Source organism: Actinia tenebrosa, unplaced genomic scaffold, assembly GCF_029948245.1.
Source record: "Actinia tenebrosa isolate PJP-AT-01 unplaced genomic scaffold, QUT_ActTen_1.0 PGA_scaffold16__25_contigs__length_10494907, whole genome shotgun sequence".
NCBI classification, from domain to species: Eukaryota; Metazoa; Cnidaria; class Anthozoa; order Actiniaria; family Actiniidae; genus Actinia; species Actinia tenebrosa.
Window position 1 is genome coordinate 6,206,966 of NW_028292576.1, and position 27,930 is coordinate 6,234,895.

A 27,930-nucleotide genomic window follows, 5' to 3' on the forward strand; every position below is an offset into this window, starting at 1 on the left:
GTCGACTTGAAGGAACTTACGACATCTTGGAAGGACTTCAAGAAGGACAGAGAAGTCGAGAGGGTCTTCCAGGCGGCACTTGCTGAGGTACCTGATGAAGTCGCCTCAAGTACTTAGTCAAGTCGTCCTCAGGAATTACCCAGGTCGCCTCAAGTACTTAGTCAAGTCGTCCTTAAGTACTTGCTCAGGTCCTATTAAGTTACTTATCAAGTCCTTCAAGTCCTTAGTATAAATGAGTGAAGCTGAATCAAAGGCGGAGGAACCCGAGCAAAAGATTACCAAGGCTAAATCTCCAGGCAGAGTCGCTGCCGGAAAGAAGCTCGCGGAGATGAATAGAAAGAACAAAGCAAAGAAGGAGGAAAAGGTAGAAGAGAAAGAAGAGGAATCCTCCATCAATCCGGGATACGTCATTGGCGCGTTAGGAGTCATCATAGCAGCAGGTAGCCTTTACTTACAATGGAAGGCAGCAAAGCCAAAGGTAGAATTAGAACCCGTACATGTGACGCAGGAGCCCCCTAAGAGAAGCAAAATACCCGTGATGGAGTAATAACCTTCTCGCTTTGTAATATAATGTCGACCGCGTTATTGAAAACTGTTGAAGAGGCAGCTATCATTACTTCCATCGTTGCGGGTATTGGTTGGGTAGGTAAGAAAGTGCTCAAAGAAGACTTTACTGAAGACCCAAGCAAGAGCTTCGCTAATTTTGCTAAGATGACCGCTGCCGTGGGTGGGGCTATCATGGTAAAGGATTACCTACGGAAGGAAAAGTACCTCCCTAATGTATAAATGGTTAGCGTGGTCGCAGGTGGAGTTATCGCAGCTTTAGCATTCACTGGAGCTAATTATGGTGGTCAGTATTTGGATAGATTAGTTAGAGGTGATCGCAGCGGAGATTTAGCCGCCGAAAGGAAGAGACACGACTTAGCGCTGGAGAAATATCAGCGAGACGTGGCGGCTTGGAATGAAAAAAGACAAGCTTACAGGGATTGGTTGGACAAGAACTACCAAGACAAGATGCAGGCGGATAAGAACTTCGAAAATACAGACTACGCCTTTAAGCTCTATGCGCAAGCACACCCCGCGGCATCGACGGGGTTGAGAAAGCCTCAGTTTAAGAATTACTATCAGCCTTCTAAGAAACAAAAAGATAGTGAGCTGGTCTTCGTAGGAATCGCAGGGCTGGCAGGAGGCGTAGCTTTGGCGTATCTAATATAATGATCGTCTTTTTGGAAAGCGACAAGAATGACTTTACCACTTATCTGAATCCCCCCATCAAAGCCCATAAGGTTCGACTCATAAGTTGCTTTTTGTACAATTCTTGGTATAATTTGATTGGCGGCTTTGTCGTTGTGGGTGCCAACAAACCAAAAATACCAGATTCCCATTACACCCCTATAACGCTAGCTAAGGAGCTAGCAAAGCATGGATATACTCTTACCACAGGATTGCCCCATGAAATGACATTCAAGAAAAATAGTGGGAGCGCTAATCTTACGGGCAGTCCGTTGGTAGAATTCCTGGGTCTTACTAGTACCACGATCAATGGTCAACTTGACGTGAAATGGAAAGTCCCCGCTAACTATGAAGTTTACTGCAGCCTAGTAAGCTCGTACTTTAATGAAGGACCCAGTAATCTAATGTCCAAGTTTCCACCTAAGGGTAATCCATTTGACCTGGTAGAATACGCTCCCATTTCTTTGTGCTATGACTTGTCTAATTTGGTAGAAAGCATAAGCATCACCATCAAGGTGGACGGAGAGACGGTGGACTTCAACGGACGTAAGATCAATCTTGTTTTGGAATTCATATAATGGGCCGCGTAGAGGACAAACTCAAGAGGATTTACTATGGGCCTGAAGGCTATTGGAAAGGAGCGTCGGCCATCAAGAAACTCGCGACCGCGGCCAGGGTATCAGAAGAAACGGCTAAGAACTGGCTAAGAAAATAAACCCTCTGGCAGGTTTATCTTCCCGTGCCCAAGTACATTCCCAGGCCCAGCTTCACCGTAAATGCCTCCAATGAAGTTCATCAGGCAGATTTGCTTTTCTTACCGCACGACAAGGTGAGAAAAAAGACCTATAGGTACGCTTTGACCGTAGTTGATATCGCAAGCAGATATAAGGACGCCGAGCCCATAACCAGCAAGGATTCTGGGGAAGTCGCAGAAGCCCTAGGTAGGATTTATAAGCGCGTCTTGAAATGGCCTAAGCTGCTGCAAGTGGATGCGGGGACAGAGTTCATGGGCGTGGTTACTAAGAGCCTGAAAGACCACGACACCAAGATTAGGAGAGCTGAAGCTGAGTACCACAGGGGTCAGAGCATCGTCGAAAGATTCAATAAGACCCTGGCCGAGCGTCTCTTTGGGTACCAGTATTGGAAAGAGCTGGAAGATCCCTCCAAACGCAACAGGGAATGGACTCAGAGTCTCCCCCAGGTCGTCGCGGCTTTGAACAACGAGGCGGCCAGGGCTACGGGAATGAAACCCAGGGATGCCATAAAAAAGAAACACGTGGAACACAAGTCCTACGTCAGAAGTTCGAGGGCGGTCGGACTGAAGGAAAAAAAGCTACCCCGCGACATAGTGGTCAGATACCTCTATCAGCCGGGGGAACTCGAAGGTGGCAGTAAGAGAGCCACGGATCCTAACTGGTCTTTGGAAACGTATGAGATTTCGAAGTCCGTCACCAAGGAAGGGCAACCCGTGTTGTATTACCTAAATGGCCCAAGTCGCGGATTCGTCAAGGAAGAGTTGCTCATAGTCCCCAAAGACTCAGAGTAGTGCTGCTCCGCGCGCCCGATTACACTCTAGGCATGTCAGTCTTACGTTGCCTCTACAATGGCCGCGCTTGTTGTTGATACGATCCACGGAGAACTGCTGATCGTCATTTGGGTCAAACCTCCATAGTAGAGGTATGTTACACTTGGCACACCTTGCCCCTTTCTCATAGACGTCGTCCACGCATAGGTCGAACGTCATATCTTTTTCTTCGTCGTGCCGCTTGTAGCGAAGGAGTTTCTTAGCAATGTTCTCTTTGGCTACGTCTTCTGGGGTGCGGTCGTAAAGCAGTTGCGGCCCCCAGGCTCTTTTTAACTGTTTGGCATATTCTACGCGGCTTACGGCGGTGTAGATAAGGTTGCTCCAACACAGCCGCTGGTCTATGATCCACAGCGTTTCTTTTATGGTAAGCCCCTGCGCACTATGGACTGTCATGCAATAACCCAAGCGCCAGTCTGGATGGGAGGTAATTCTTTCCACCTTTTCTATGGGTACCCAGGCTTTGTCATGCGTTACTGCGTTCTGCAGTTGGATGTCGGTACCAGGTACCCAGACGTCTCTTTTTTGCATGCGGGTGTCGTGGGGTTTGTAGCAAACAGGTACGGGATGCGTAGGGAAGCGCTCTCGGTGTATATTTAGCAAATCCTTTTGTATGCGAGACTGTGCTGCGCGTTTGCTGCTCAGCACCAGATCCTTTGGATGCCATGTGTAAAGGACGTCCTCGTATTTCTTCGCTCGTACGCGTTTGCGCAGTGTTTTGCATTGGTCGGCGTCACTAAGGCCCCTTAATTCCGCTTTCAGGTATCTTACTTGATCCTTACTGCGGTAATCTGTGTTGATTTCTTCAGAGTAGTCTACGAACCCCTTTAGCCATTCGTGGGGCATTTCTCCGGATATTGGAGGAGGCTGGCAGGGATCTCCGGCGAATATTACTTGGCATTTCCCGCGAAGGAACTCTACGAACTCCTGCAGGATTTCCAAAGGCACGGTGCAAATCTCATCCCAAAGTATCACCGGAGGTATGTCATGGATGGCCTCTGGTACCCATTTTTCTCCATTCCAACGGAAGAAGCTGTGGTAGGTCTGCGCGTCGTAACCCATTTCGCAGAGTTCTCTTTCCAAACGATGCGTTGGCGTTAGCACTTTTAAGGCCGGAAAGAGTTCTAACACACGCATCGTCTTACCACTGCCGCCGGTACCATAGAGGTAAGAGAAGCGTTGGTAGGAAATAGGGTCCGCAACTGAGGGCAGTGGCTCTTCCGTCGGCGTAATGGAACCGCGGGTGTGTTCTCCGTGATATTCTACACGTGCCCTCCAGGCTCTTATCTCCTCATCTTTAACGCGCCATTGTCCACTTTCTGCGAGTTCATCGGCAGTGTAGAATTCCTTCATCTTTTCCAATACGCTCGGCTTAACGTATAGGGAATCCGTGGCTACGCGGGGGATATCTTCTTTGTCAAACCGCAGGAGCATCGCTAATAGGTTAATGTGCGCATATGCGAGCATGCTGGCACGCAGATGGTAATACTGCGGTCGATGGTCCTGGTAGTAACACAAAGCATTCCACTTACGTTCTCTCTGCTCGGCTTCTATGAAATAATCCCATTTCTCCACGGACACCATCGTTCCTTGGTCATGGGCACGCTTGATGAGGAAGCTTAGTTCGCCTTCGTCCTTTATTAGGCGTCGCTGCATATGTTTTTCACCCTCCTTAGCACCTTGCGTGAACATTCCTATGACAATCCTCGCGGTGGGGTTGTGTTCTGGCAACCATTTAGTAAAGGCGCTATGGCAAAGTATGGCTTCATGCGCTGTGTATTTCAGGAGTTTACGCTCTTCAAAGAACTTTAACAATGGCACTGGTATCCATTCTTTCTCTTGTAGATGCTTCCCGTACCATGCGTAAATTATGGGGTGCAAGTCGTTAGCCAACTTCCAAGACGTTAATCTGACGAATCCCGTAGCTGGCGCGTCGTAGCTGCCGTCTAAGGACACACGAAAGAACTGTGAATCTGGATGGCCGTAGCGGTCGTAATATTCCTTACAATCCCCCAGGCCTTTAAATGACGCAGGATAGCAGTGCTTCATGTCTAAGGACACGTATTCTTCCTCGTCGTACTCCATGTTCCAAAGACCGCCGTGGCCGTGTTCTACGCACGCTTTGGAGATATCTTTGAACGCTTTTGGGGTAGGTTTCCATCCATTCCTCTTTTTGGCCGCTAAGAAGTCTAAGCTGCGGGAGCTAAGGACTTCATCTGAGAAGTCTTCCCCAAGGGTTTCGCAGGCGCTCTGGATGCGCAGATGTTCGATTTCGGGGCGGTAAAGAGTACCATCTTGAGTCATAAACTGGCTTCCTTCGGGATCCATCAGCCAAACGGAGTTCTCATGGATTAAGTCTACCAATGGGGAAGTTTCATAGACCTTAGTCTCTTTCTTCTTAGGGAACCGAAGTTCTCGCCAAGCGTGTCCGTTGTGTTGGTAGATGACTATAGGAGCGCCTCGGCCCCCATATTTATGAGTCCCAGGGTAAATGTACCCGTCTGTGATGTCTTTCACGTGTATGCGCCTTTCTAAGAGGGTTTCTAATTTCTTTATGTTGTCTATCGTAGCCCCAGCTTTGTAGGTGGCGTTTTCCCAATTCCTGATGGCTTCTTTTCTTTTCGGAGTTAACTTACCTCCGCGGGCGGAATCTTCAAAGAATTCCCTTACCAGTTTCCCGACGCAGTTGCCGGGATGTCGCATTGGCTTGAGTTTCCTAACGTCTGGCTCTTTGATCTCATACGCACCGTAGATAACTACCGTAACAGGGTAAGCAACCTCTTAGAACAGCGCGTCGATGCCTACCAGCGCTCCGGGGCGCGTTTGCTTATTTAAGACAAACAGGTTCTGCTTACCAGACGCCCGAATAGGGTTACGGCCTCTTTCTATTGCCCAGTCGCCGTCGTAATACTTTATAAACGTTAACTGTAAACGGTAGTTACCTTCAGGCATCAGGTCTATTATCTTTTCGGCTCTTTCTTCATCCATGATTTCTTCTGTGTCTCCTTCTGTGAATGTCGTGAAGGCGAAGTCGGCGTCCAAACGATCCAATACCTGGGTTCGCAGCTTGCGTACAGTTTTGTTTTGAATGCGCGCGATGTTGTCCATCTATATCTAGGAAATATTTTAACCTTCGTTTACGACCCTACGCGGACGCATCCAATATTTCATAGGACGACGTCTAAAAGCAGGTTTGGAAACCACGGGCTTTCTTGTCAACTCCTTTACGTATTCCTCGCGCGTTGTCGTACAAGTCGTCACAATTTCACAGGGATCCTTCCTGCGTAGATGGGAAATCAGACCACACTTTGTGAAGCTCTTGCTACATCTTGGACAAATAAGCTTACCACTCATCGTATACTTAACGATATTTTGTCCTCCATTAGGGGTAATATTTTAACTTAGTAATGTGGGGCACCAGTAAAACCCGTAGAGAGCTTTTCGAATCGAATTACGCAGGTAATACCCAGAACGACCTTACGGGTAATACCCGCGGCCGACGCACGTACGTGAGCGCGGGGAATACCCATGTAATTCCGGGGGGTGGCCGCGAGTCCCCCCCCTGCTGCTGCAACAGTGAAGACATCAACTACAACCCTTGAACGACCAATAGAGAACGATGCCCAATAGAGTAGAGACACCATAAAAATTTCATTGAACACTTTATGTTTAATATTATTGTTTTAATTACACTTTCTTTACAAGATTATTAATAACAAGCACTAATAAGTTTCAGTCATAAGAGTCGCACATCTTCATTATTGGGGGGAGGATGTTAGTGCTATATTCGAGTTAACAAATTTTTTCCCGTGCGCATTTTTTGCCTTTGTATTTAGACCTTTAAATATGTATATAATTTATATTAAGTTCAATTCAGTTCAACGTTGACCGTCTTACTAGTTACACAATGTTTTGTAAGTAATTATTCCTTTTTATTTTTTATTTTTGCTTTAATCGTTTTCTGTTATATCGTTAAATTGTAATCTTTCTCTAATTAATAGAAACTCTAAAGCGATCAAATAAAACGTAAACGAGAAGCAAAACATGTATTTTTATAACCGTCATACTGCATCAATACTAGGTTTTATGGTCATTATGAAACTGCTTGTCATAGCACAAGCTATTTTTGTTCATTCTTTCGTTCGGTTGTTTTTCTTTTATATATTTGCTACTTGATGTCAGAACTTATTTTCTTGCTCTTTCTTTCTTGACGATCAGCTTAATTATACAGGCACAATTCTTTTTTACCACAATAAACCTTCGTTAATTTTAAAACATCAACAAAACTTGGAAGAATTTCAATTCATTTTCTTGGAAAAAAAATTGTCATCGGTACTTTTTCTTGTGTTCCCAAAAGGGAGAAAAAGCAAAAACAGAGGAAAGTGAAGAACAGCCATCCCCTGCAGCAAAGGGCGCTGAAAGTGCAAAGTTTCCACTCGACACTACTAACGTCCCAGGAGATATGGATCACTCTGATACTGCTACCGTAAGTAAAACGTACATTTTTGATTGCTTTATAACTGACTCCCCATGGATAAGTCTGCATAGTTTCGCAGCGATAACCTTCGTTCATTTTAACACATCAATATAACATGGAAGAATTTCATTTCATTTTCTTGAAAAACAAATTTTCATTGGTACTTTTTCTCGTGTTCCCAAAAGGGAGAAGAAGCAAAAACAGAGGAAAGTGAAGAACAGCCATCCCCTGCAGCAAAGGCCGCTGAAAGTGCAAAGCTTCCACTCGACACTACTAAAGTCCCAGGACACGTGGATCACTCTGATACTGATGCTACGGTAAGTAAAACGTACATTTTTGATTGCTTATAACTGACTCCCCATGGATAAGTCTGCATAGTTTCGCAGCGGTAACCTTCGTTCATTTTAACACCTCAATATAATATGGAAGAATTTCATTTCATTTTCTTGAAAAACAAATTTTCATTGGTACTTTTTCTCGTGTTCCCAAAAGGGAGAAGAAGCAAAAACAGAGGAAAGTGAAGAACATTCATCTCCTGCAGCAAAGGGCGCTGAAAGTGCAAAGCTTCCACTCGACACTACTAACGTCCCAGGAGATGTGGATCACTCTGATACTGATGCTACCGTAAGTAAAACGTACATTTTTGATTGCTTATAACTGACTCCCATGGATAAGTTTGCATACTTTCGCGGATACCATACCGATGCGACTCAATCACAAATTGAACCAATGCTGTATGCCGATACATGATGTCGTGTCAAAAAATCAAAAAATCTTTTAAAAATGCAAAATCCAACTTTTCAAATTCAATAAATGATGGATTCATAACTCATGAAATGTTCTTATTACCAGCCACTGAGATCGCTAACCACTTTTCATATACAACAAAGATAAGTCGGCAATGCCGTTCAATACAGTCGGAAACGCGATAAACCAGATTGATTATGAGTTGAGCTTGGCCCCTTGAATTTTTATTAAATTAAAAACTGACTTTCAGCGATCTCTCTTGTACATTGTTTGTCAGGCTGAAGCCATTGCTGACGCACAAACTGCCAGCATGACTGCAAACCCGGTAGGTTTAGTAGGTTGCATTAAAGTGCTACTACGACGAAAATCGCTCAAACTTGGATTCAGCTGAAACTTCCTAAAAATACTCTTTAAAGTTCCAATAATCACTGTATGAAGTGTTTTCTCGATATTCAGGACGAAAGTATGATATTTTTACGATTATTTTTTGGAGTCTGTGACGTCATACACTCAACATCGAACATCGCTCCATACATTTCTTTGTAGTTTATAATCAAAATATCAGTAGTAAAGGGATCGAGAAAGAAATACCCAAACACCCCAAAATATAAATTATAGTCCCAAGTAATGTGAAATAAGCACATTAGCCACCCTTTGGGCTTCATAGGAATAAAATAAATTAAGGATTTATATACAAAGAAATGTATGGAGCGATGTTCGATGTTGAGTGTATGACGTCACAGACTCCAAAAAATAATCGTAAAAATATCATACTTTCGTCCTGAATATCGAGAAAACACTTCATACAGTGATTATTGGACCTTTAAAGAGTATTTTTAGGAAGTTTCAGCTGAATCCAAGTTTGAGCGATTTTCGTCGTAGTAGCACTTTAAGATTTACGTTTTAACTCTAATTGGGCTTTTTATTCTTTAAACTATATCTTTAATTATTTCGAAGGGCAACAAGGAAAAGAAAAAGGGCAAGAAAGTTTTTGGCGAAAGATCTTCCGGTGACCATGCTGCCGTAGCCGACGACCCAGATACATCCACTGATAAGTCTCATCACAGCTCTATCGAGGCCTTCTGTAGTTCTGATTCTGACGGCCAAAAACAACGGAGTAGAAAGGTGGTAAGTTAGTTAGTTAAATTTAAGTCTCGGTTATAACTGGATATCTGTTAGTAGTATAGGCCGCACCGCACGGGCCGGATTTTCGCGGAGGATTTACTAATTTTTGCGGAGGATTCGAGTATTTTATGCGGTGGATTTAATTATGTTCTAATACGTCACGCATTACGTGTATCATATGCGGTGGATTTAATTATTTTTATTACTTATTACCATAAAATGACGGGTCGGTATTGTGAAGTTGCCATGACGACCAATTGACGCCATGAGTTTATTGTTTGACAAGTTTGGACAAGTCTTTTGTTTACCAATCCAATTTTTAGAGCGCGGGGATTTTGAATTTTTAACTCCAAAACTCAACCAACCAACCAAGACCTAAAAAAGTTTACTTTTGAGAAACGCAATGGCTACGTTATTCCAGTTAGGATCTCGAGGATATCACGCTAACTTCAATGAATTCAAAGGACTAATGAAATTTTGATGACTATTGTATCCAACACGATGCAATTAATGACTCATAAACGATAAACAATAAGACCTACTAAGTTCTTCCTCATTATGCAAAAATCAGCTGAAAATGATTAGTTCTGTTATCTTGTTCTATATTATATAAACAGCGTTCATTCTATTTCATACTGAACTGTGGTACAATGACTCTAAAATTCCCTGGCATTCAAGCTTATTAATGCTGTCATATCTCTTTTCCTTCAACCATTTTTGTCACGTGATAAATAAGACACGGCATCAAAACAATTTTATGCACAAATCACAAATGCACAAATCTACAGGAGGCCCGTATCCGATTTAGTTATTGAAAAACACAGGAAGCCCATGGACAATTCTTATTTCCACAGTTCAGCCCATCCGATTTAGTTATTGAAAACACAGGAAGCCCATAACCAATTCTCATTTCCACGGCCAAGACCATTTGAAATACCAAAATTAATAATTGATTTTATAATAATCTTATATTTGCTTATTTTTTCTATGATTGAGGGTCGATGACAGGTCGATGAGAGGTCGATGAGGTCGATGTGAGGTCGATGAGAGGTCGATGTAAGATTACCTCCCGGGGGGGTACTCCCATATATGAACTATACGAGGATGATCCGCCGAACAGGGTATGGTTTTTCGAGCTTCTTGTCATAAACAGGGTATGCAATTTCACTCAAGGTCCAAATTCTTCCTGAGTTTCTTGTCATATTCAGGATTTCTATTTCGTATTGACCGAAACTATGATACGTGAGATGACATGATAATTGAAACAGGAACTCAATGCAATTGATTTTATCTTTTGTCATAAACAGGGTCTACAAATACGATTTTTTTTTTTGTCATAAACAGGGTACCCCTTTCAGAATCCCAGCGGAACACCCCTACCCAAATTCTGGCGGAGTACCCCCCCGGAGATTACCTCCTCTCCTCCTGCTATCAGGCTATCAATAGCTTAGCTATCAGGCTATCAATAGCTTAACTATCAGGCTATCAATAGCTTAGCTATCCTCCGCGAAAATCCGGCCCGTGCGGTGCGGCCTATACTACTTCTGTTGATTCAAATTCGCATACATCTTACAACAGCAACTGTTTTTATTCATTAACACAAATTAGAAAATTGTTATCGCTCTTGTTATTTCAGTGAACCAATTGAACCTAGGCTAAGAGAAGCAGCTTTTCCCAAGGACAAACATATGGACGATAAGTGAACAGCACATTTAATCAGCAGTAGCCAGCTCGCTATTAATAGACGACCGGACGCAAAAATGGGAAAGCAAATCATCTGACTTTCTCCAACCAAAATAATCCTAATAAGAATAATCTACTATATAGATATCTAAATAGCACCTTCTTTCCAAAAATACATTGCTGGGTTAAAACGCTTGTATTGGCGGTTTCAAAGACAGCGGCAAATACAGGCATAGATCTAGATTTAACGCTGAGTAAAGATTAAAGTAAGGGACCGGTCATTATTTAAGTCGGAGGGGGGAGGGGGGAGGGGGTGGAGGAGAAACGTTTTTTCCAGACCCCTGCCTAATAGCATTGATGTTTCTCGGGTACCCCCGCTTCAATCGTTTAAAAAATCCTCCTAATTCTCCCAATCCTCCTTTTGACCTTTGAAGGCCCCCCTTGTTTCACTAAAAAAAGAATGAGGGCCCCCCATTTTCTCCCCCCCCCCCCCCCCCTTCCCCCCGACTTAAATAATGACCGGTCCCTAACTATAGGCAGGATTATTCCACTGTAGTCTAAAGTAGTCACTCACTCATATGGCAGCCATTTTGAATTGGACAATAGCCTCCACCACGCCTACCCTCGCATTTAAGTGCTTTAGAATAAATTTAAACAAGGGTTAAACAAGGGTTTTTATTGTCATAAGATTAAAACATGGCTGCCGTTTGAATGTGGCCCATGCATGGTTGTCATTTTTGTGTTCGGTCAATACAAATAGATTACATTTCAATCTTTTATCATTTCTCTTCGTTTTGTTAAAACTACCTTTTTCTTTTTTTTTTCCTTGCAGGAAACGGTATGAACTGAAGCTAAGTTAACGATATTAACCACAGGGACCCAAATAAGATAAAGGTGACAGTGAAAATTCGTGCATTTCAAGGCAAAATAGTGTTATTCATGATAAATGTGAACTTAACAGGAAAACAAACAATTAATTATTCCGTGTTAGATAGCATTATTGGTAAAAAAAGACTTTAATAACTTTGTGTTCAAAAAGACAATTTCTCTTAAATTTCCATTTTTTCCTTTCACTTCTTTTTCCTTACGGTATAAAGTGGGCTCCCTGTGCTTTGTTAACTTTACTTGGCTTCATAAGTATTCTATTAGCGGTATGCAGCACATGTAAGTGAGAATCTTACGGTTCTTTGATAATTGCACTGTTTTTTTTCCTTCTTGAATAGATCAGGGGAACATTTTATTATACTCTAAATACAATCACCTAGAAGCTGATGGGCAAGAGGATACGAACGAAATCATACTTTTTACTCGCACTTAATTTGAGATATTTCTTCTGTATAACCCTATTTAGCATATACAGCCTACTGAGCATCCACGACAACTTTGAAAATGGTCTATAATATGATCTACATAAGATAAATAGATAAACCGTTAGTAGTTTTACGATAATACAGAATTAAAAAAAACTGTAGCCCTCGTTCCATGATCGAATTGGAATTGATTTTGCAGAGGGAGGAAACCGGAGAAACTGGAGAAAAACCCTCTAATTAAATGAGGTAACTAAACCAACAAGTTGTTCACCTTTGATGGCCGGTCCGAGGATAATAACATCAGTAGGTTTGTATAGGAAATCGCATGGTTTCGAGTGCACTTTGGATGCAAATTAATTCCAAAGTACACGAGAATACCATGCGATTTCTTGTTAATAATATAGATGCAAAAATTTCGAACCAAAATTAGATAGAAAAAAGATGTGTTGGAAAAAAATGCACGAAGCGAAGAACTCGTTTGTTTTTGTCAAAAATCAGTTTACAAAACAATATTTTATTTACAAAACAAGAAAGAAATATGAAGGCTGAAGAGGGAACGCTCTTCTGTTGCTATGACAACTGCTGTTATCTGATTGGCTAGTTTGAATTTCTTTTGTCTTTTCAACCAATCACTGAAAAGTGTTTCATATTTTTGCACTGTTGTTTCAGGAAAACAGCACTGCTCTCAACCAATCAGAAGTGAGAACTTTTTGCATCTATATTATTAATTAAATAAACTGACCTCTCCATGGCCAGCTGAAAGATGTCCTTTCAAATTCTCTTGTTAATGCAACATATATGCTTGAGCGCTAGTTTTCACCGCATGTAAAAACGACTGTCATTGGCTGCTTTAAGGTACTTGCAAAATAACACTCATCACGTGATGTTATCATAAACAATAGCCACGAAGTGCAATGTATTGGTATGAGTTAAAAATTAGCCGAAAATAGCCAGATAGAGGGGTTCATGAGATAGCTAATAGATAGATGGCGAGGGGTAAATTTGCTTTAATCTTTGCATATGCAGAAAAAAAAAGCTCCTTAAAATTCCGTTTCGTTAAGATTAAAAAAAGCTTTTAGTGTATTCTTTCTCAAGCTTAAGGTAAAAACAAAACTTACTCAAAAAAACGTTCCTTGAGATTCCTTTCCTTTGTGCAGCATCTTATTCACTGTTGTCTGCATAATTATACGTTATATAAACACGGTAGCCAGCCAATCAGCGCTCGCGTTATATTTTGGATATTTATTATTAAAGACCCATTGCCACTTACCGTGATGCACCGCGGTCACAGATGAATTTCGTGGTCCATGAAATTCAAAGATTCATATATTGAATAATAACTTCATATTAATTCCTTTTCCGACATAGCACTAAGGCACAAAAAGGATTATTTTACATTACTTTACGGCCTTAGGGACTATCTAAGAGTTTATTCAAAAGATTGGAATTGTTTTTTCAGTGGTGACACGATTCAAAATGTAAACAAATTGTGATGCATCACGGTAAGTGGCAATGGGTCTTTTAATATTTGAGATATAACGCGCGCGCCAATTGGCTGGGTACTGTGTTTATATCAGAGGACAGAGACAAACTCGCGCCAACGCGTTCAAAAATATTTTATAATACTTGTCTCGTAAACAGAGACAAGCGCGCGTTTTATATTCCTTAAATATATTGTCAATGGACTACTTTGACGATACGGTGGCCATCTTGGATCGCAAGGCATTATGTGGCGTCCATTATAGAGCTATTTGAGTCTCGATGATATATTTTTCTTTCAGTATCGCCTGTAATTATTACAGCTAGAGACTGTTAATTTTCTCAGGCTTCATGACTGACCTCTGGATGAGCAATTGTTCATGAAGTGCAAACTTTGCAAAAATTCTACTACAACATGGTTTGATCATGACAAGGTTGTCAAAGTGCAAGCATTAGTCGGCTCTAAATTTGGAGCTGTCCAACTCATGGCCAAATTCTATCATTTCTAGGAACTAACAGTAACATTTTAGTCCACCTTTTTCATTCAAAATATTCAAAGTGCAGAATACTTAAGAGTTCAAAATGAAAGTAAGTTGAATTTGAGGTGTTTGCGATACCAGATTCGAAAGAGCTTTGAAATAAGATCGGCACCGAAATGATGGTTTACTTTAATGCAAAAAAGGTAAGAAAAAGTAAAAAGTATAGTTTACCTTTATATCTTCGATTTTACATGTCTTAACCAAGAATTCTGAACATGTTTGTGAGTTTTTAGCTGATCCCGAGGCTATTTCGCGAGACTCAAAACGACATCCCGAAAATGACGTCACCTTCGTGTTCCCGACAGATTCGCTCCGTCGTACCGACTCGTGACGTGACCAAGAACAAACAAGATGACGCCGATGCGTTTCTACTACCTTTCTCTGTGCTTTTCTTATAGCTTTTCTTTTCTTACATGAGGACTACCTCCAAGTTCCGTACAAAAATAAAGGTGAAATTTTAGGCAAAGTATTTTAACAGCAATTGTTTGCAAAATCGTAACAATGTTTTATTATTGTGTCATTTTGGGACTCACGAAATAGTTGTTTTAAACTTTGGACGTTACTTCGCGAGTTCCAAAATGACATTGCATAATTATTGTGTCATTTTGGGACTCACGAAGTAGTTGTTTTAAACTTTGGACGTTACATCGCGAGTTCCAAAATGACAAGCTTTTTTATGCTCAAATTTTCTCTTAAGATTCACAACTGTACGTCGAAACTATATCCTTTTAGACTTCAGTTTTTTTAATCGATTTACATCTATTTTCATAAACATGCGACCTCGGTGCTCCGGGTTGCACGCTGAAATTTGTTTTTTTTCGCTGTCGTCAATCAAACCTAATCAGTCGGTAACTTTCATATTTTTGATTTGCGGCAGCGAAAACCCAAATTTCAGTGTGTAACTCAAGTTGATGATGCAATAATGTAGGCGCATAGGCTCGTAGGCATGTAGGCGCTTACAGGCTCCTATTCTTGGATGCCTGGAGTGGGAGGGTGGGGGGGGGGGGGGGGTACTCCTATAAATGGACTATACGGGGATGATGCGATGAAGAGGGTATGGTTTTTTGAGCTTCTTCTTTGATCCAGCCCCGCCCCTCAGAAATTCAACATCCCTATGTGTGTGTGTGAGGAGAGGGGCATGGATAGTTTCTGGTACTACACAATGTTATTTTGTTAATTGTTCATCATAACTAGTATCAAAACTACCTCATAGTCTGAAGTAGGGCAGGGCAGCCAAACCTTTTAGTATTTTGAACCAGAAATCTTCGCTTTTTAAATGAAAAATGATCACCATTGTCCTGCAAAAGTGTGGATAGATTTCTTTAGAGAGATAGTTAAGAGAGACATTGACTTGTTTCTATTCATAACTTAAGTACCTGCATCTTTTCAAGATATTGCCTTTTATCAGCCTTGTTTCTGTCAATACCATGATGACAATCATAGACCTTTTATGCCATTTATCACAGATGGTGTGCCATCAAACTCTATTCTGCTAGAAATTGTTGATTTTTCCGAACATTTGTTTTGGTTTTATTTTTATAAAAAAAAGATTTAATAAATATCTTTCACATGTAGATAGATTGATAAATCATTCAATTAATTCTATTTTTATTACTTGTTTTATTACTTGTTACAGATAAATATTCCTATCGACTATGTCTCATTTTCTCATTGGACTCTGAAGATGACTTACACTCAGGTTGTGGAAATGTCAGTCACCACCAACTACAGTCTTTTTCAAGGCTACACTCACCCGGACAATCACATTTCACACCAAATTCAACTTATTTCTTTCATTTTTCTCTTTCTGTTCTTTCACTTTTGGTGTAATTGCAAATTCTTTTAGAATTTTTCATTTCATTTTCCAGGTTAAGCAACATGCTATTAACAAATACTACAGAATGTCTCTGTGATCCATGCCATGTGTATATAATGTCATAACATCTTATAAAGAAAAAAAGTTAATACATATATACTATAAAAATCATTTATTACTACAGTAGTCATAGTTGTGACCTTATAAATTAGAATAATTGTTCTCTTGAATTTTTTCCGGGGACTCTGGGAGGAGGAGGGTAGAGGGAAGGAGAAATGATCATGGAGAGAGCTTAGTATTTTTTTATTAAAAATGCCAACATACCTTTTCTTGCAAAATTCTTGCAGTAAAACACACAGAATTTACTTGTTGTAGCAGTTTCAAATTGTCTAAACACCTCTAAGGCTTAAGCTCATTCGAAACATAACCAAAATCAGGGGCGAATCCAGGATTTTTTCAAAGGGGGGGGGGGGGGGGGGGAGGGTCGTAGCATTGATTGAGGTGGTAAAGAGATATAGCAGACCAAAGGGTTAGGGAGACAATTATTTGCGGCAGGTGAGCATGGTTGTTTCAGGTCCCACACACGGCGTATAGAAAAAAAGGCGAGCAAAATGTGCCCAGCACCCCTGTTTTAATAAAACTCGCAATGCTGTTGGTGTTGTCATGAAAAATTATGATAATAAAAAATCACGATGGCTCTCATAGGGGTGGTCGCAACTCCCAAACCCCCCCCCCCCACTTAGATTTGCCACTGAAAATTTGTCTCCAGAGATGTGAAGTTATTCAAATGATTCAAAATATAGTCCATCTCCATCAAGATTTTTACCACATTTCCCGGCAAATTTCTGAAATTTCCACCAAAAGGACCATCCATCATATTTACTTCCGGTTGTCAATTTCCTTCACGCGAAATAGTGTTCATAACTTTTTTTACATTACTTCGCATGAATCAGGCTGACATTGTTTCTTCTTTCAATTAATGGCTAGAAAACGATTTCAATAACAGAAGGTACGACATTATTGAGAGATTCTTATTTTTATTTTAAAATTAATCACGATTTACACGTTCAAACACTCAACAAACGGCTTCAACACGACTTCAACATGGCATGATTTCCGGTAGCTTCACTATCGAGACAATCATTCCGTCGGGAACACGAAGGTGACGTCATTTTCGGGATGTCGTTTTGAGTCTCGCGAAATAGCCTCTACCAAGGGGGTCGCCCTTTGCACCTGCAGCGAAGTCAACCAAGGCAAGCGAAGAAAGAGCTGAGCAGGCAGTCTCACGTGACATGACACAGGAAACCCAATTTTAGGAACAAAATAAATTGAGAAGATCGATTGTGAAGAGAAGTAGAATAGCCAGAACGTTCAGAATATTTGTTACTACATATTACTGGCACATATTATATCTGAAAACCAGGCCATTTTAGATTAAACTGTTTCGCTAGGAGCAAATTTTGTTGAATTTTCTATTGAATTTGGCGATTCTATCACCCACATAAACAAGCAGTGACGTCATGTACTAGCGAAATAGGGCAACTGTTTATCATAGACATTTTGTACGCCTAAGGAAGCATTCAAAATATATCGGGGGAGCTACGGGGAGGGGTTGGTTGCAAAATAGCAAATACACAAATTTTTTCCTCCGACCCTTATACATTGAATCCCAATTTTCCCCCGTTTTGAGGCATTTTGAGGCATTTTAAAGGCCCTCTATTCAAATGACATATAAATTTTTAAAAATATAAAATTTCAAAGACTTCCTTTTTTTCGCCCATAATTGTCCCATTAGACATGCTTCCACTCGCGACATACCTCTCTTAGATTTACAGGTGAAAGAATTAGGACAAAAGCGAGCGGAGAAAAACTAGGCAAGCCAATAGTGTGGGGGCGGATCCAGGAATTTGTCAAAATGAAGAAATGTGTTTGTTTTGCTTCAAAAAGGCGTAAGAGTAATGACGGCGTTAGGGGGTTGTCCAGTGCACCGTCCCTGATCTGTGCTTTATACTTACCAAATTGATTTGTGCAAGCCTCTAGATCTATTCTGTAGGTGACTTTGAAGGAAAATGGAGAGGGTCAAAGTATTACAACTGACGTTTTGCAAAATAGGGTTGCTGAAGCGTCTATATTCTATTTCTTAGATTATTATGACCAAGACCGAAATCTCATATCTTGAATGCTATATAAGAGAATGTGGATGGGGTTAACAGACAAATAAGCTAAAATTACACCTTTTGCTGTTCATTAACAGAAAATGTACATTCATTTGTGCCAATAGTTGTATCAATAACGTGTAATGTACTTTCATCAACACCACAAGTAACATCATTAGCGCGGATCAACTTTCAATAACGATAATTGAATATGCGTGTACATTCATAGGCATCAATGGACAATCAATAGCGCGTTTGTACATTCATATGCGCGGAATGTATTTTCTTGTGCGCGAAATTAAACTTCAATAACACCAAATGACAGACAATTGCATTTATAGACAATCATTTACCCAAAAGTGAAAATTCATTAGTGCTATTAACATAATCATTGACAGTCTATAACGCGCTTGGACAATCATGAGGGTCAACGTTATATTCTATAGCGTGGTTCGACAAACATTTGCATGATTCGAATGAACAATAAGAGAAATAAAACAATCATTAGCGATTTAAAAAAAAACTATTTTAACCTTCAATTTCTTCGCCATTTATACATCGTGGCAAATACGTTTGCATATATCTGAACCACTGATCACATTTAGCGATAGTGATGGTTGCCACATTTCTCTGGAACCTTCCATTAGCAACTGCTTTCTGTAGAGACCTAAAGCAATCCCTTGTCGTCTTGCCTCAGCCCGATCGTTCGTATGTTGTTGGATCTCTGGACGGCTGAGGTCGGCTTTGATTGCTGCTTTAAGTGAGCTAATTGCTATTCTCCTACGCAGCCGCTATTATGGAGGCAGTTTCCTGAGTTTTTTACAGTATATGTATTAAAGTGATTAAAAAAAAAAAAAATCAAAAAAAACCCGCTAATGATTGTTTTATTTCTCTTATTGTTTATTCGAATCATGCAAATGTTTGTCGAACCACGCTATAGAATATAACGTTGACCCTCATGATTGTCCAAGCGCGTTATAGACTGTCAATGATTATGTTAATAGCACTAATGAATTTTCACTTTTGGGTAAATGATTGTCTATAAATGCAATTGTCTGTCATTTGGTGTTATTGAAGTTTAATTTCGCGCACAAGAAAATACAATCCGCGCATATGAATGTACGAACGCGCTATTGATTGTCCATTGATGCCTATGAATGTACACGCATATTCAAATATCGTTATTGAAAGTTGATCCGCGCTAATGATGTTACTTGTGGTGTTGATGAAAGTACATTACACGTTATTGATACAACTATTGGCACAAATGAATGTACATTTTCTGTTAATGAACGGCAAAAGGTGTATGTAGTTAACATTTAAATGAGATTTCATCATTTCGGTTAATATTATAGTCAGCGCTCGTAAAATTATTTAATAAAACAATGAACTGAAAATTATTCGGTGAACTGAGGATACCCCACACCCTATATGAAGTATAAGTCACCTCAAATTCTTAAAACAGGATTTAAGAAATTTATTAGTAATAAATATTTGAGCAGTACTAAATATAAAAATTATTTCACTTCTAAAAATTTAACACTGTAGAGCAAGCAAAATGCATGTTACTCTTCGCTGATACTACATGCACTAGTAAAGAGAGATTTCTCCAAGTAAAGATAAAAATTACCAGGCAGATATTTTCATACTGAAGTGCAACCAAATTTTCTCTCTTCCCTCGCTAGCCTAAATTAGTCTGCGGACATACTAAACGAGACCACGATAACATCGTAGAAAAAAAACTTCAGCTAATAAGGAGAATCAGATTGTAAGACATAATCAGTAAAAAAAACATTACCGCAGCCAATCACAATCTTTCATTCCGACAATTGTCATTAACATCTGTTTTTCCCCTCAGATAATATACTTATTTCAATAAAGTTAGTCACCAAAAACCTAAGAAGCTGTGATCGCTGAGAATCATGGGGAAATGTTTTATATCCAACGAGTGAAGCTTTTGACAAAAACTGCAGCAGTTGAGGATACTCAGAGGAGGTTAACTTGTAACTGGTAGAAAATCTCGAGTCCATCCACAGCTATCAAGCGGTTGAAACATGTAAAATGTATCTACCCATAATGCATGTCGGTCTCAGCTTTATAGCTTTTCAGGTGACTAACTTTATTGAAATAAGTGTATACCAGTTATGTCGCACTCGCTACGTAGAGCTGTCAAGATTGGCCAAAACAAACTCGACTCTTTCTATTGTTTTGTTTCTGTTGTTTTAGACCTTCTTAGAACTGAGACCTTGCCCCATGCAGATATCTAGGCTTCGCTGTTTGTTCCTGATTGGTTCATTTCAGTTTGATCGTTTTGTTTTCACTCTATGTCGTGATTGGTTAAATTTGTTCATATGGTACTGGCCAGGTTACTGAGTGTGTCACACAGTATCAGACTTCATATGCAATCGCAAACACAGATGTCCTTGCTAGCAGAGTCTAGCATTGCCAACACACTAACAACTGGTTCTAGGAAGTTTTATGACAAAGATATTTCTAAATGACACTCCTAAAATGTAATTTATTGGTTTTGATTTTAGCTGGAAAATGATGTTTCATTCAATTTCAGGCAAGTCTATTTTCATACTTTCTGTCCAGCCCAGAGACTTGAATCCATTGGTTTCTGATCATGTGGTGAGTACTGTATAGGAATAAAAGCTTCTTTATTCAGCTTTCAGTATTACACTCTTTAGCAAGGTTATCCATATTTCCCTCAGACTCAGACTCAGGACCAGGATTATTTTGTAATGAATTCGTCTGATATGATTCAGAAGACCCATCTTCTCCCATTAGTACCAACTCCGAGTCAAGCTGCCCCATACTTTGTTGGACAATACCATTGTTTCCTGGACCTGAATGGGAGCTAGCAATCATAACTGTTTCAGTACCAGATGACTTGGTAAACTTCGACACCGGGTAGTTTTCCATTAGGTCTGTTGTCATGACAACAGGTCGAATTTGCCCCACGTCAACCGTTCCTTGTTGAATACGTATTGAATTTGAAGCTTGGTCTTCTAACACCTGGTAGCTCTCTGCAACTGCTAAGGTTGACTGTTGGGTGCTCTCATCTGATGCTCCTTGTCTTTCATTGCCTGTTCCCATGGAAACATGTTGCATGTTTACAGAGACGACTTGAGGTGGTTGTTTTGAGTCGTCGCTGGTGGTACTATAGCTGTAGAGCGGGGTTTCTGTAGTGTTTGTATACTGCTCTTGTTGACTTAAGCTTTGGGCGTTTTCAGTGGTTTCACATGAGTGTCCTAGGACAATACCAGTGGCTTGTGCTGTTGTTGCTCCTGATTCTCCAGACATGTCAACACCAGCCACCTGATAAAAAACCTTCTGAGTTAGAAATAAAAAAAGATAGGAAAGGAAGGAGGAGAAAGAGAGTCAGGCTTGGAGACGATGGAAAAGGCAGCATGGAAATTAAAAGAGCATGCAAGTACTATAGTACAATATTCCCAAAATGGTTCAACACACTGCAGACCTCTTTTGTCAGGGACGGCAGAACCAGGGGGGCTGGGGGGGCCCTGGTAGCCCCCTCTCCCCCACATTGCCATACAATGTAACTATTGAGCCCCCCCCCCCCCCCCCCACAATCAAAAAACTGCTCCGCCGTCCTTGTTAGTGTCAGACTATGTGTCATTCCCTAGAATATTATTCCTTTATTTAAGGGTTCTGCATGGAAACACACATGGCATCTTATTCTCAAGAGAATGACATTTGATCTGAAGCTTAAGATAACTAGCGCCTATAACTTTAAGGCAGTATACTTTTCGTATTACTAGCACATACAGTAGCACTGTGTCCAGAATAATTGTCTATTACCTGGACTTGTTGTGTATCAAAACCAGCTTCCTTAACAAGTGAAGATAAATCGATTCCCACAGCTTGTCTCTTGACTGGTGGCTCACCATCATTGTCTCCTTTGTGTTGCTGATTGGAAGTGTCAGCAGCATTGAGTACTGCCGCTACTGCTGCTTGACTGGCAAGTAACTGTTCAGGTGCTGAAATTGATCACATTTTATATGATTAACTATTAACAATACATGCCGTAGATTTGAAAGACCTATTTCATATGCCACACCCATGTGCCGAACATAACTGATGAATATAAGCATGGCAAAAGAGTGATAATAGAGGAATCATTCCGTCAGGTGCATCTTCATCCAGTCTCAACTCAACTGGAATTTAAATCTGCAGAAAAATTATACGGAGAAATCCTAGAAACACACTGAAAAGAATCAACATGCACCAACTTCACCTATATTCCAGAGGCTCTTTCCTTCCAGCGCTTCTTGGTCATAGGTTTCGCAATGACCAGGATTGGTACTGGAGAGAAAGAGTCTCTAAAATGCAGGGTGTATCATTTATATAAGACCCTTCTCGTGTACTTGATTATTACCTGAAGGCTGTGCCTGTGAATCTACAGATGTTGCTGTTGTTGATAAAGTACTAGGACTAGCCACCATGCGTAAGACAATACCTTCAGTAGGTGCACCTCCTTGAAGTGAATTGGGATTCATTACTGTCAAAATGTTCCCTGATTGAGTGTGAGCCAGGAACTGGCCATTTTCTCCTTGTTCAGTTATAAGAACAGCTGGATTTCCTGTCGACAAAGTTCCAAAGGATGTTGTCTGTTGCATGTTGGTGAATTGGGATGAAGGAAGAGTAGTCAGCGCAAAGGTGGTTGGTGTATCAGATTCTTGGCCATTGAAGACATTGTTTGATGTAACAACTATTACGACTTGCCCTAGGAAAAAAAAGAATGTGCAAAGAAAAACTAAATACGAGAAAATGGACGGAGTTAAACCAATGTACCGAAATGGCTTATAACCCTATCAAATGAGGTGACTGTGTACATTAATAAAGATTGGCTGCATGTCATGTTACATCAGGATTTTCAAATGGGTTAAAGCATTGATTTTTGTTCTGTTGGTTGACATATACATTTAGAAGACTATCTTAATCTCATTCCAGGGTTTACACCTTAGAAATGGTTAATTTTAGAAGACCCTCCACCTCCTCTCCAATTATTCAATGTACTTTTCAATATAATCAAGACTTTATAAGAGTTTCCAGTATTTTTAACCTGACCAGCTGTTCCTAAACCTAAGCACTGGAGTGGGTTGGGGACTCACAAATCAAATGCAATAGCCTGATTCCACTAACCAGGCAAACCTTTCTTTTTTTCAAATTTTCGCAGTTTCAATTTTATATTTATAAATTAAGATAGATTAATAACAATAATAATAAAATAATTATTACCACTTTTACTGGGGTCTGACTGGCCATGGGTTATCAGAATTTGCTGTCCCTCAGCTGTTTCGTTAAGATTTTCAAGCTGCTCCTGAAGCTGATTGTCATTATCTTGTGGAATTCCACCATGTTCTACCTGCAAAAAGAGAAGACAATAACTATTTAGCATTTCAAGAATCGCTTGTAGTTTTATCCTTATTGAAAATTCAAATTAAACCTTGATTGAGAGAACATTGAGCGCTATAATGAGGAATTGTACTTGAGGAAATGTGATTTCCTATACTAAAACAAAGTTCCCACGTACCACTGAGTCTGATGACTGCCCATCTTGATCCATCTGAACCTGTCCTATATTCTGTATACTGGCAATAGCCTCTGCTGTCTGTAAGCGATGGATTGTTTGAGATGTCTGGGAAAGTTTTTCAGGATGTTTCCTTTTGCGCACTCTTTCTTTGTTGGTTACAGAAGGTATGACTGGTAGGTTGTTCAGCTTTAACATAAAACAATGTTGCATTGTTATCAGTACATTGGACCTGGTTGTATGAAGGGTGGATAGCATTATGCAACAGGGCCCGATTGTACAAAGCCTGGATAGCACTATCTGGCACTATGGCAGATAAGTCCTTATCCAATCAATAAGTCAATGCTGTTATCCAATAAATTTATCCATTAGATAAGATTTATCTGTCAGATAGGGCTATCCAGGCTTCATACAACCGGGTCCAGATAAATTTTTATCCAGTGGATAAATTGATGCTGTTATCCAAAATAACTATCCTATCTTTCTGATAGTGCTATACAATCTTCATACAACCAGACCCAGTGTGGGGTAGTAATATCATGACAATAGGAGAAATAAAGAATTTCCGAGACCGCAAATCTCCTTTACTGATTAAAGATCATATTTTTTTATTATTGCTGACTCATTTCTGAAGGATAAATAAAGTTATTATTATTATTATTATTAAAGTCATGACTTCACATGCACCTCAAATCATGGTCAGTTTTGACATTTTACTGTGGCTCTATACTCTAACCATGAATGCTCAATTTTGTTTGTGTGAATATACTTATTTTTTTATTTTATCATTTCATCTCCTTGAATAGCTTTTATAGAATTTCAATACATGTAACTTGAATTCTTTTGTTTTCGATTCATAATTTGATTGGTTGACAAACTCAAAAATTCACAGTTAGAGTAGAACAACAGTAAAAGGGGTTATTGGCAAGAAAGAAATCTTTATTTGAAATCTTTCCGAGTCAAGTTGACCCCTTCATTCGCCTGGCCTATTTAAGTCACATGAATAAATTAGTGTGCCACAATAATATATATGCCCCATTTGAAACATAATTTGTGAACTTTGATATTTTTATCTACACTTACTGGTGGTAATGGCAATAATGATCCTGTATTCAGAGCATTTTGGGCCTGATGGATATGGTTTTGAAGATCAATGATAGTAGGAAAGAAAGCTTTGTTATGTCTGGGAGGAGCCTCTTGACCAAAATACAACTCTTTCTCCACATATTCTTTCAGACAGTGCTTGATTGTATAAACACCTGTTACGCCCCTAGCAACAAGCTCTTGAATCCTATCTGCTACTTGCTGGTTGAGACGCTGTCCTGTATTTTCTGGGCTTGTGGTGATAGGTATGTCTTCAATGTCATGATATTCATGTGCTATTGGTAGAGGTAACTGGACATAAAACCTAATAAAAATGAAATTATAAAAAAACTTATTTTTTCATCAATACCAAAAACAGCCTCTTGAATCATCAAAGTCAAGGCACTCAAAGATCAAACTCGTAAAACAAGCTCTGGGCTGGGACATGGCTAACTCACAGGTCAAGCCCTGAAACAACATCTTCAGGGGTTATTAAAGTTACTCAAACATTGAACCCTAAGACAGCCTCTGGACTTACCAAAGTCAGGGCACAGCTAATTCACAAATTGAATTCTGAAACAGCTTATTATCAAAGCAGGGCAAAGTAAACCTTACATCACATTGGGGTTTAGCATGTTAAGCTATGTTGAAGATAAAAATCAGAAAAAAAACTTGTCATCACTTATCACCACCGCAAGTACAGCAAACTCTTTATAAAGAGTTTCCCACAATATATATATTAGAAATTAAATATTACGCACTGGATGATAAATTTACATGTCATTGAAACGAAATATAACCTTTTATCCTGATTTTTACTTTGACATTTAAAAATTTAAAATCTCTCAACTCACCTTTCCTCTCCACCATTTTCCACGCCAGCCAGTCTTAAGTGTGTCAATGCCCTCTCCTGTGCTTGTCGAACATTCTTTCCCTCAAGGTTGAGACCCAAGTCAATTCTGTACTCTGGAAATTTTCGGACCTTCTTGATATAAATCCTAGCAGGACAGGTTGGTCGGTGTGCCTTCTTCATAGTGTTACCTTCGCTGTCAAATTCTGAAGTTTTCTTGTTAGAACTTCCCTTGCGCCTTGGGCCATATTGGCACTCCATTACGGTGGCTCTGCGACCTGGTTTATTAAATTTATTTTTATAAAATGAAATAATGATGACCACTTTGTATTTCTATATTTCTAGTTTCTATGTTTGAAGATTGTAAAAATCATATGCCTAAGTTGAATGCATATAATATTTAAGTATAATTTTTAAGTAATAATTCAATGCAAATCAATGCAAACACAAAATGAAAGCGGAAAGTAAATAGGTCTGTCATGAAATAATACTATAGAATTTTTGATGATGAACTCACCAGTATTTAGAAACGGGATCCCATCATATGGTACATACTGTGATTTCCACATTAGTCTTATGGATGGTTTAGCAGATGATGGTGACTGCCGAGTACCCCAACAGCTATTTGTGTATTGCTTGTGCAAGGTAAGTATGAGGTCAAGCTCTACTTCATCGGTGACGTAACCCCTATAGGAATCCCCAATAAGTTCACAGTCCCTTAGGCGTGCAGCCCATGGGGGCAGATGAGAGGCTAGAGATGTAGTAGGCATTTGTAAGGGTTCTCCAGCCCTTACTATCGTACCATCAGAAACCATAGTTATAGTATCCTGGGGAATGCTAACTGTTTCTGTGTTATCTTGTACCATATTCTCTTCGCCTATTACATGTCCAGTTGAGGCATGAATCATAGATTGTTCTCCATATTCAGACTCGTTGATAGCCATATTTTCAGGCTCGTTAATTATGTTAACCTGTGTGCTAACCGAGATAGTTTCATTCCCGCTCAAACTTCCTTCACTTGTTGTTGTTTCTTCAGCCATGTTTACATCACTAATACTCGAGATAGATTCAGCAGTCCCTTGAATACTAACAATAGTACTAGGAATTTGTGTAGTAGCATCTCGTATCCCCCCATTCCCTTCACTATTAAGCTTACTACTTTTAGTCGTAGCTTGAACAGCTATTGATTCGGTTTGAGCCATTATTTGCTGTGGCAAAGCCACCGTGTCCAACGACTCGGAGACGTTTTCCGCCATACACCATCCAAATCGTGACTTTTGACCAACTTTTTGTAGCTAGATTCTTGTAGATCAGTGAGGAAGGCTTTTCCCTGTGTTTACGCTTGAAAGCGAGACAGATTTTCGTCTAAAAATAAAGATTCAGTGGCCGATGTTGAGCCTCGCTCTAAAACAACAAGAACCTGCCTCGACCGCGTGGAGAGAACTGAACCAGTCGTACGACACAATAGGAACATGGGATACCTTATACTATATATGGACACAGTTAAGAGAGAAGAAGGTGAAGAGAAGAAGCTTATTTCTTATACTGGTGGGGGAAAAAATATTAAAACGAGCTAAATTCAAAAAAAAAAAAACCACACAGGGTGAAAGAGGTGCTATTTCTCAATGATCGGGTAAAATTTCGAGGCTTTATTTCACGTTTCAATGATTTTATCGAAATTTTTGATGAATCCCTATACATGGCCTTATAACATGACACCACAGAAACCAAGCTTGGGCTACCTGTGTGTAAAATAAAATAAAATAAATGCATCATTTTTTTTTACCCGTGTATCAATGTATTATTGCATGCGTTTTGGTTTCCTGAAAACTCCTAAAATCACCTCCAAATACAACTAAAGCGTCAGAAAATCACAAATAAAACATTGCTACGGGCAGGTGAAAAGAAAAGAAAAAAAAACAAAAACAAACAAACAAAACAAACAAAATAACAAAATAACAACAACAACAACAACAACAAAAAACAAAAAAAAAAAAAACGACAACAACAACATAACAACAAACCAACAATGAAGTCTATTTTAATTCAAAGAAATTTTAACGATCTCCTTACATTCTCAATTTTGTAACTATGATTGGACTACCTGTGGAAGGGGGTAAAAAATAATTTTCAACGGGACATGTCTTTCAACAAGGGTATAAAATGAATATTTGAAAGATTTGAATGAATAACTTTCGTTTGTATTTTTTTCATTCTAAAAATCGTTGTCAAAAATCAAACTAAAATAAAAAAGAAACAAAATGTTCAACGAAAGAAGCAACAACCATGACACAGA

At 39.8% G+C, this 27,930-nt stretch overlaps 2 protein-coding genes and 1 long non-coding RNA gene across 9 annotated transcripts in view; 2 read left to right on the forward strand and 1 right to left on the reverse strand.

Annotated features, from left to right (window-relative positions):
* Positions 1-11,329, forward strand: part of LOC116289229 (uncharacterized) — a 113,572-nt gene extending 102,243 nt beyond the window's left edge. For 4 of the 5 annotated variants that reach the window (XM_089031362.1, XM_089031366.1, XM_089031364.1 and 1 more), the window contains 6 exons: positions 7,173-7,301; positions 7,478-7,609; positions 7,785-7,916; positions 8,317-8,364; positions 8,997-9,167; positions 10,801-11,329. In XM_089031362.1, coding sequence (XP_088887488.1) covers positions 7,173-7,301; positions 7,478-7,609; positions 7,785-7,916; positions 8,317-8,364; positions 8,997-9,167; positions 10,801-10,803 — 615 coding nt within the window. In that variant the 3' untranslated portion in view covers positions 10,804-11,329. Of the gene's footprint in view, positions 1-7,172; positions 7,302-7,477; positions 7,610-7,784; positions 7,917-8,316; positions 8,365-8,996; positions 9,168-10,800 lie in introns of those variants that run through there. The other variant, XM_089031365.1, reaches the window with a different exon arrangement.
* Positions 11,330-11,349: 20 nt separating this feature from the next.
* On the forward strand, positions 11,350-16,172 carry LOC116305810 (uncharacterized). Of its 2 annotated transcripts, XR_016119992.1 has the most exons (4): positions 11,350-11,741; positions 12,071-14,318; positions 14,481-14,624; positions 15,812-16,172. It is a non-coding gene; the product is annotated as an uncharacterized LOC116305810 (long non-coding RNA). The 2 variants fall into 2 exon arrangements; XR_016119991.1 differs by lacking the exons at positions 11,350-11,741; positions 12,071-14,318 and having other exon boundaries at positions 14,328-14,624.
* An 855-nt stretch (positions 16,173-17,027) lies between these two features.
* LOC116305808 (uncharacterized) lies at positions 17,028-27,059 on the reverse strand. Of its 2 annotated transcripts, XR_004198197.2 has the most exons (9): positions 26,152-27,059; positions 25,639-25,912; positions 24,785-25,109; positions 23,705-23,890; positions 23,410-23,536; positions 22,547-22,894; positions 21,970-22,148; positions 20,287-21,468; positions 17,028-18,048 (listed from the first exon to the last, which is right to left on the reverse strand). XR_004198197.2 is itself a non-coding variant. In XM_031715780.2 (8 exons), the coding sequence occupies exons 1-8, from the start codon at positions 26,888-26,890 to the stop codon at positions 20,812-20,814; spliced, it is 2,835 nt and encodes a 944-aa protein (XP_031571640.2). In that variant the 5' UTR covers positions 26,891-27,059; the 3' UTR covers positions 19,651-20,811. The 2 variants fall into 2 exon arrangements, 1 of the variants encoding a protein (XP_031571640.2); XM_031715780.2 differs by lacking the exon at positions 17,028-18,048 and having other exon boundaries at positions 19,651-21,468.
* Positions 27,060-27,930: the final 871 nt, after the last annotated feature.

Bases quoted from the DNA above. Each gene is read 5' to 3' on its own strand.
- LOC116305808 (XM_031715780.2), bottom strand. From the start codon at position 26,890: ATGGCGGAAAACGTCTCCGAGTCGTTGGACACGGTGGCTTTGCCACAG. The intron at 25,110-25,638 runs GTGAGTTGAGAG...CATTTTTATTAG, and splicing joins GAAAATGGTGGAGAGGAAAG to GTTTTATGTCCAGTTACCTC. The intron at 23,537-23,704 runs GTACGTGGGAAC...CTCTTTTTGCAG, and splicing joins GGCAGTCATCAGACTCAGTG to GTAGAACATGGTGGAATTCC.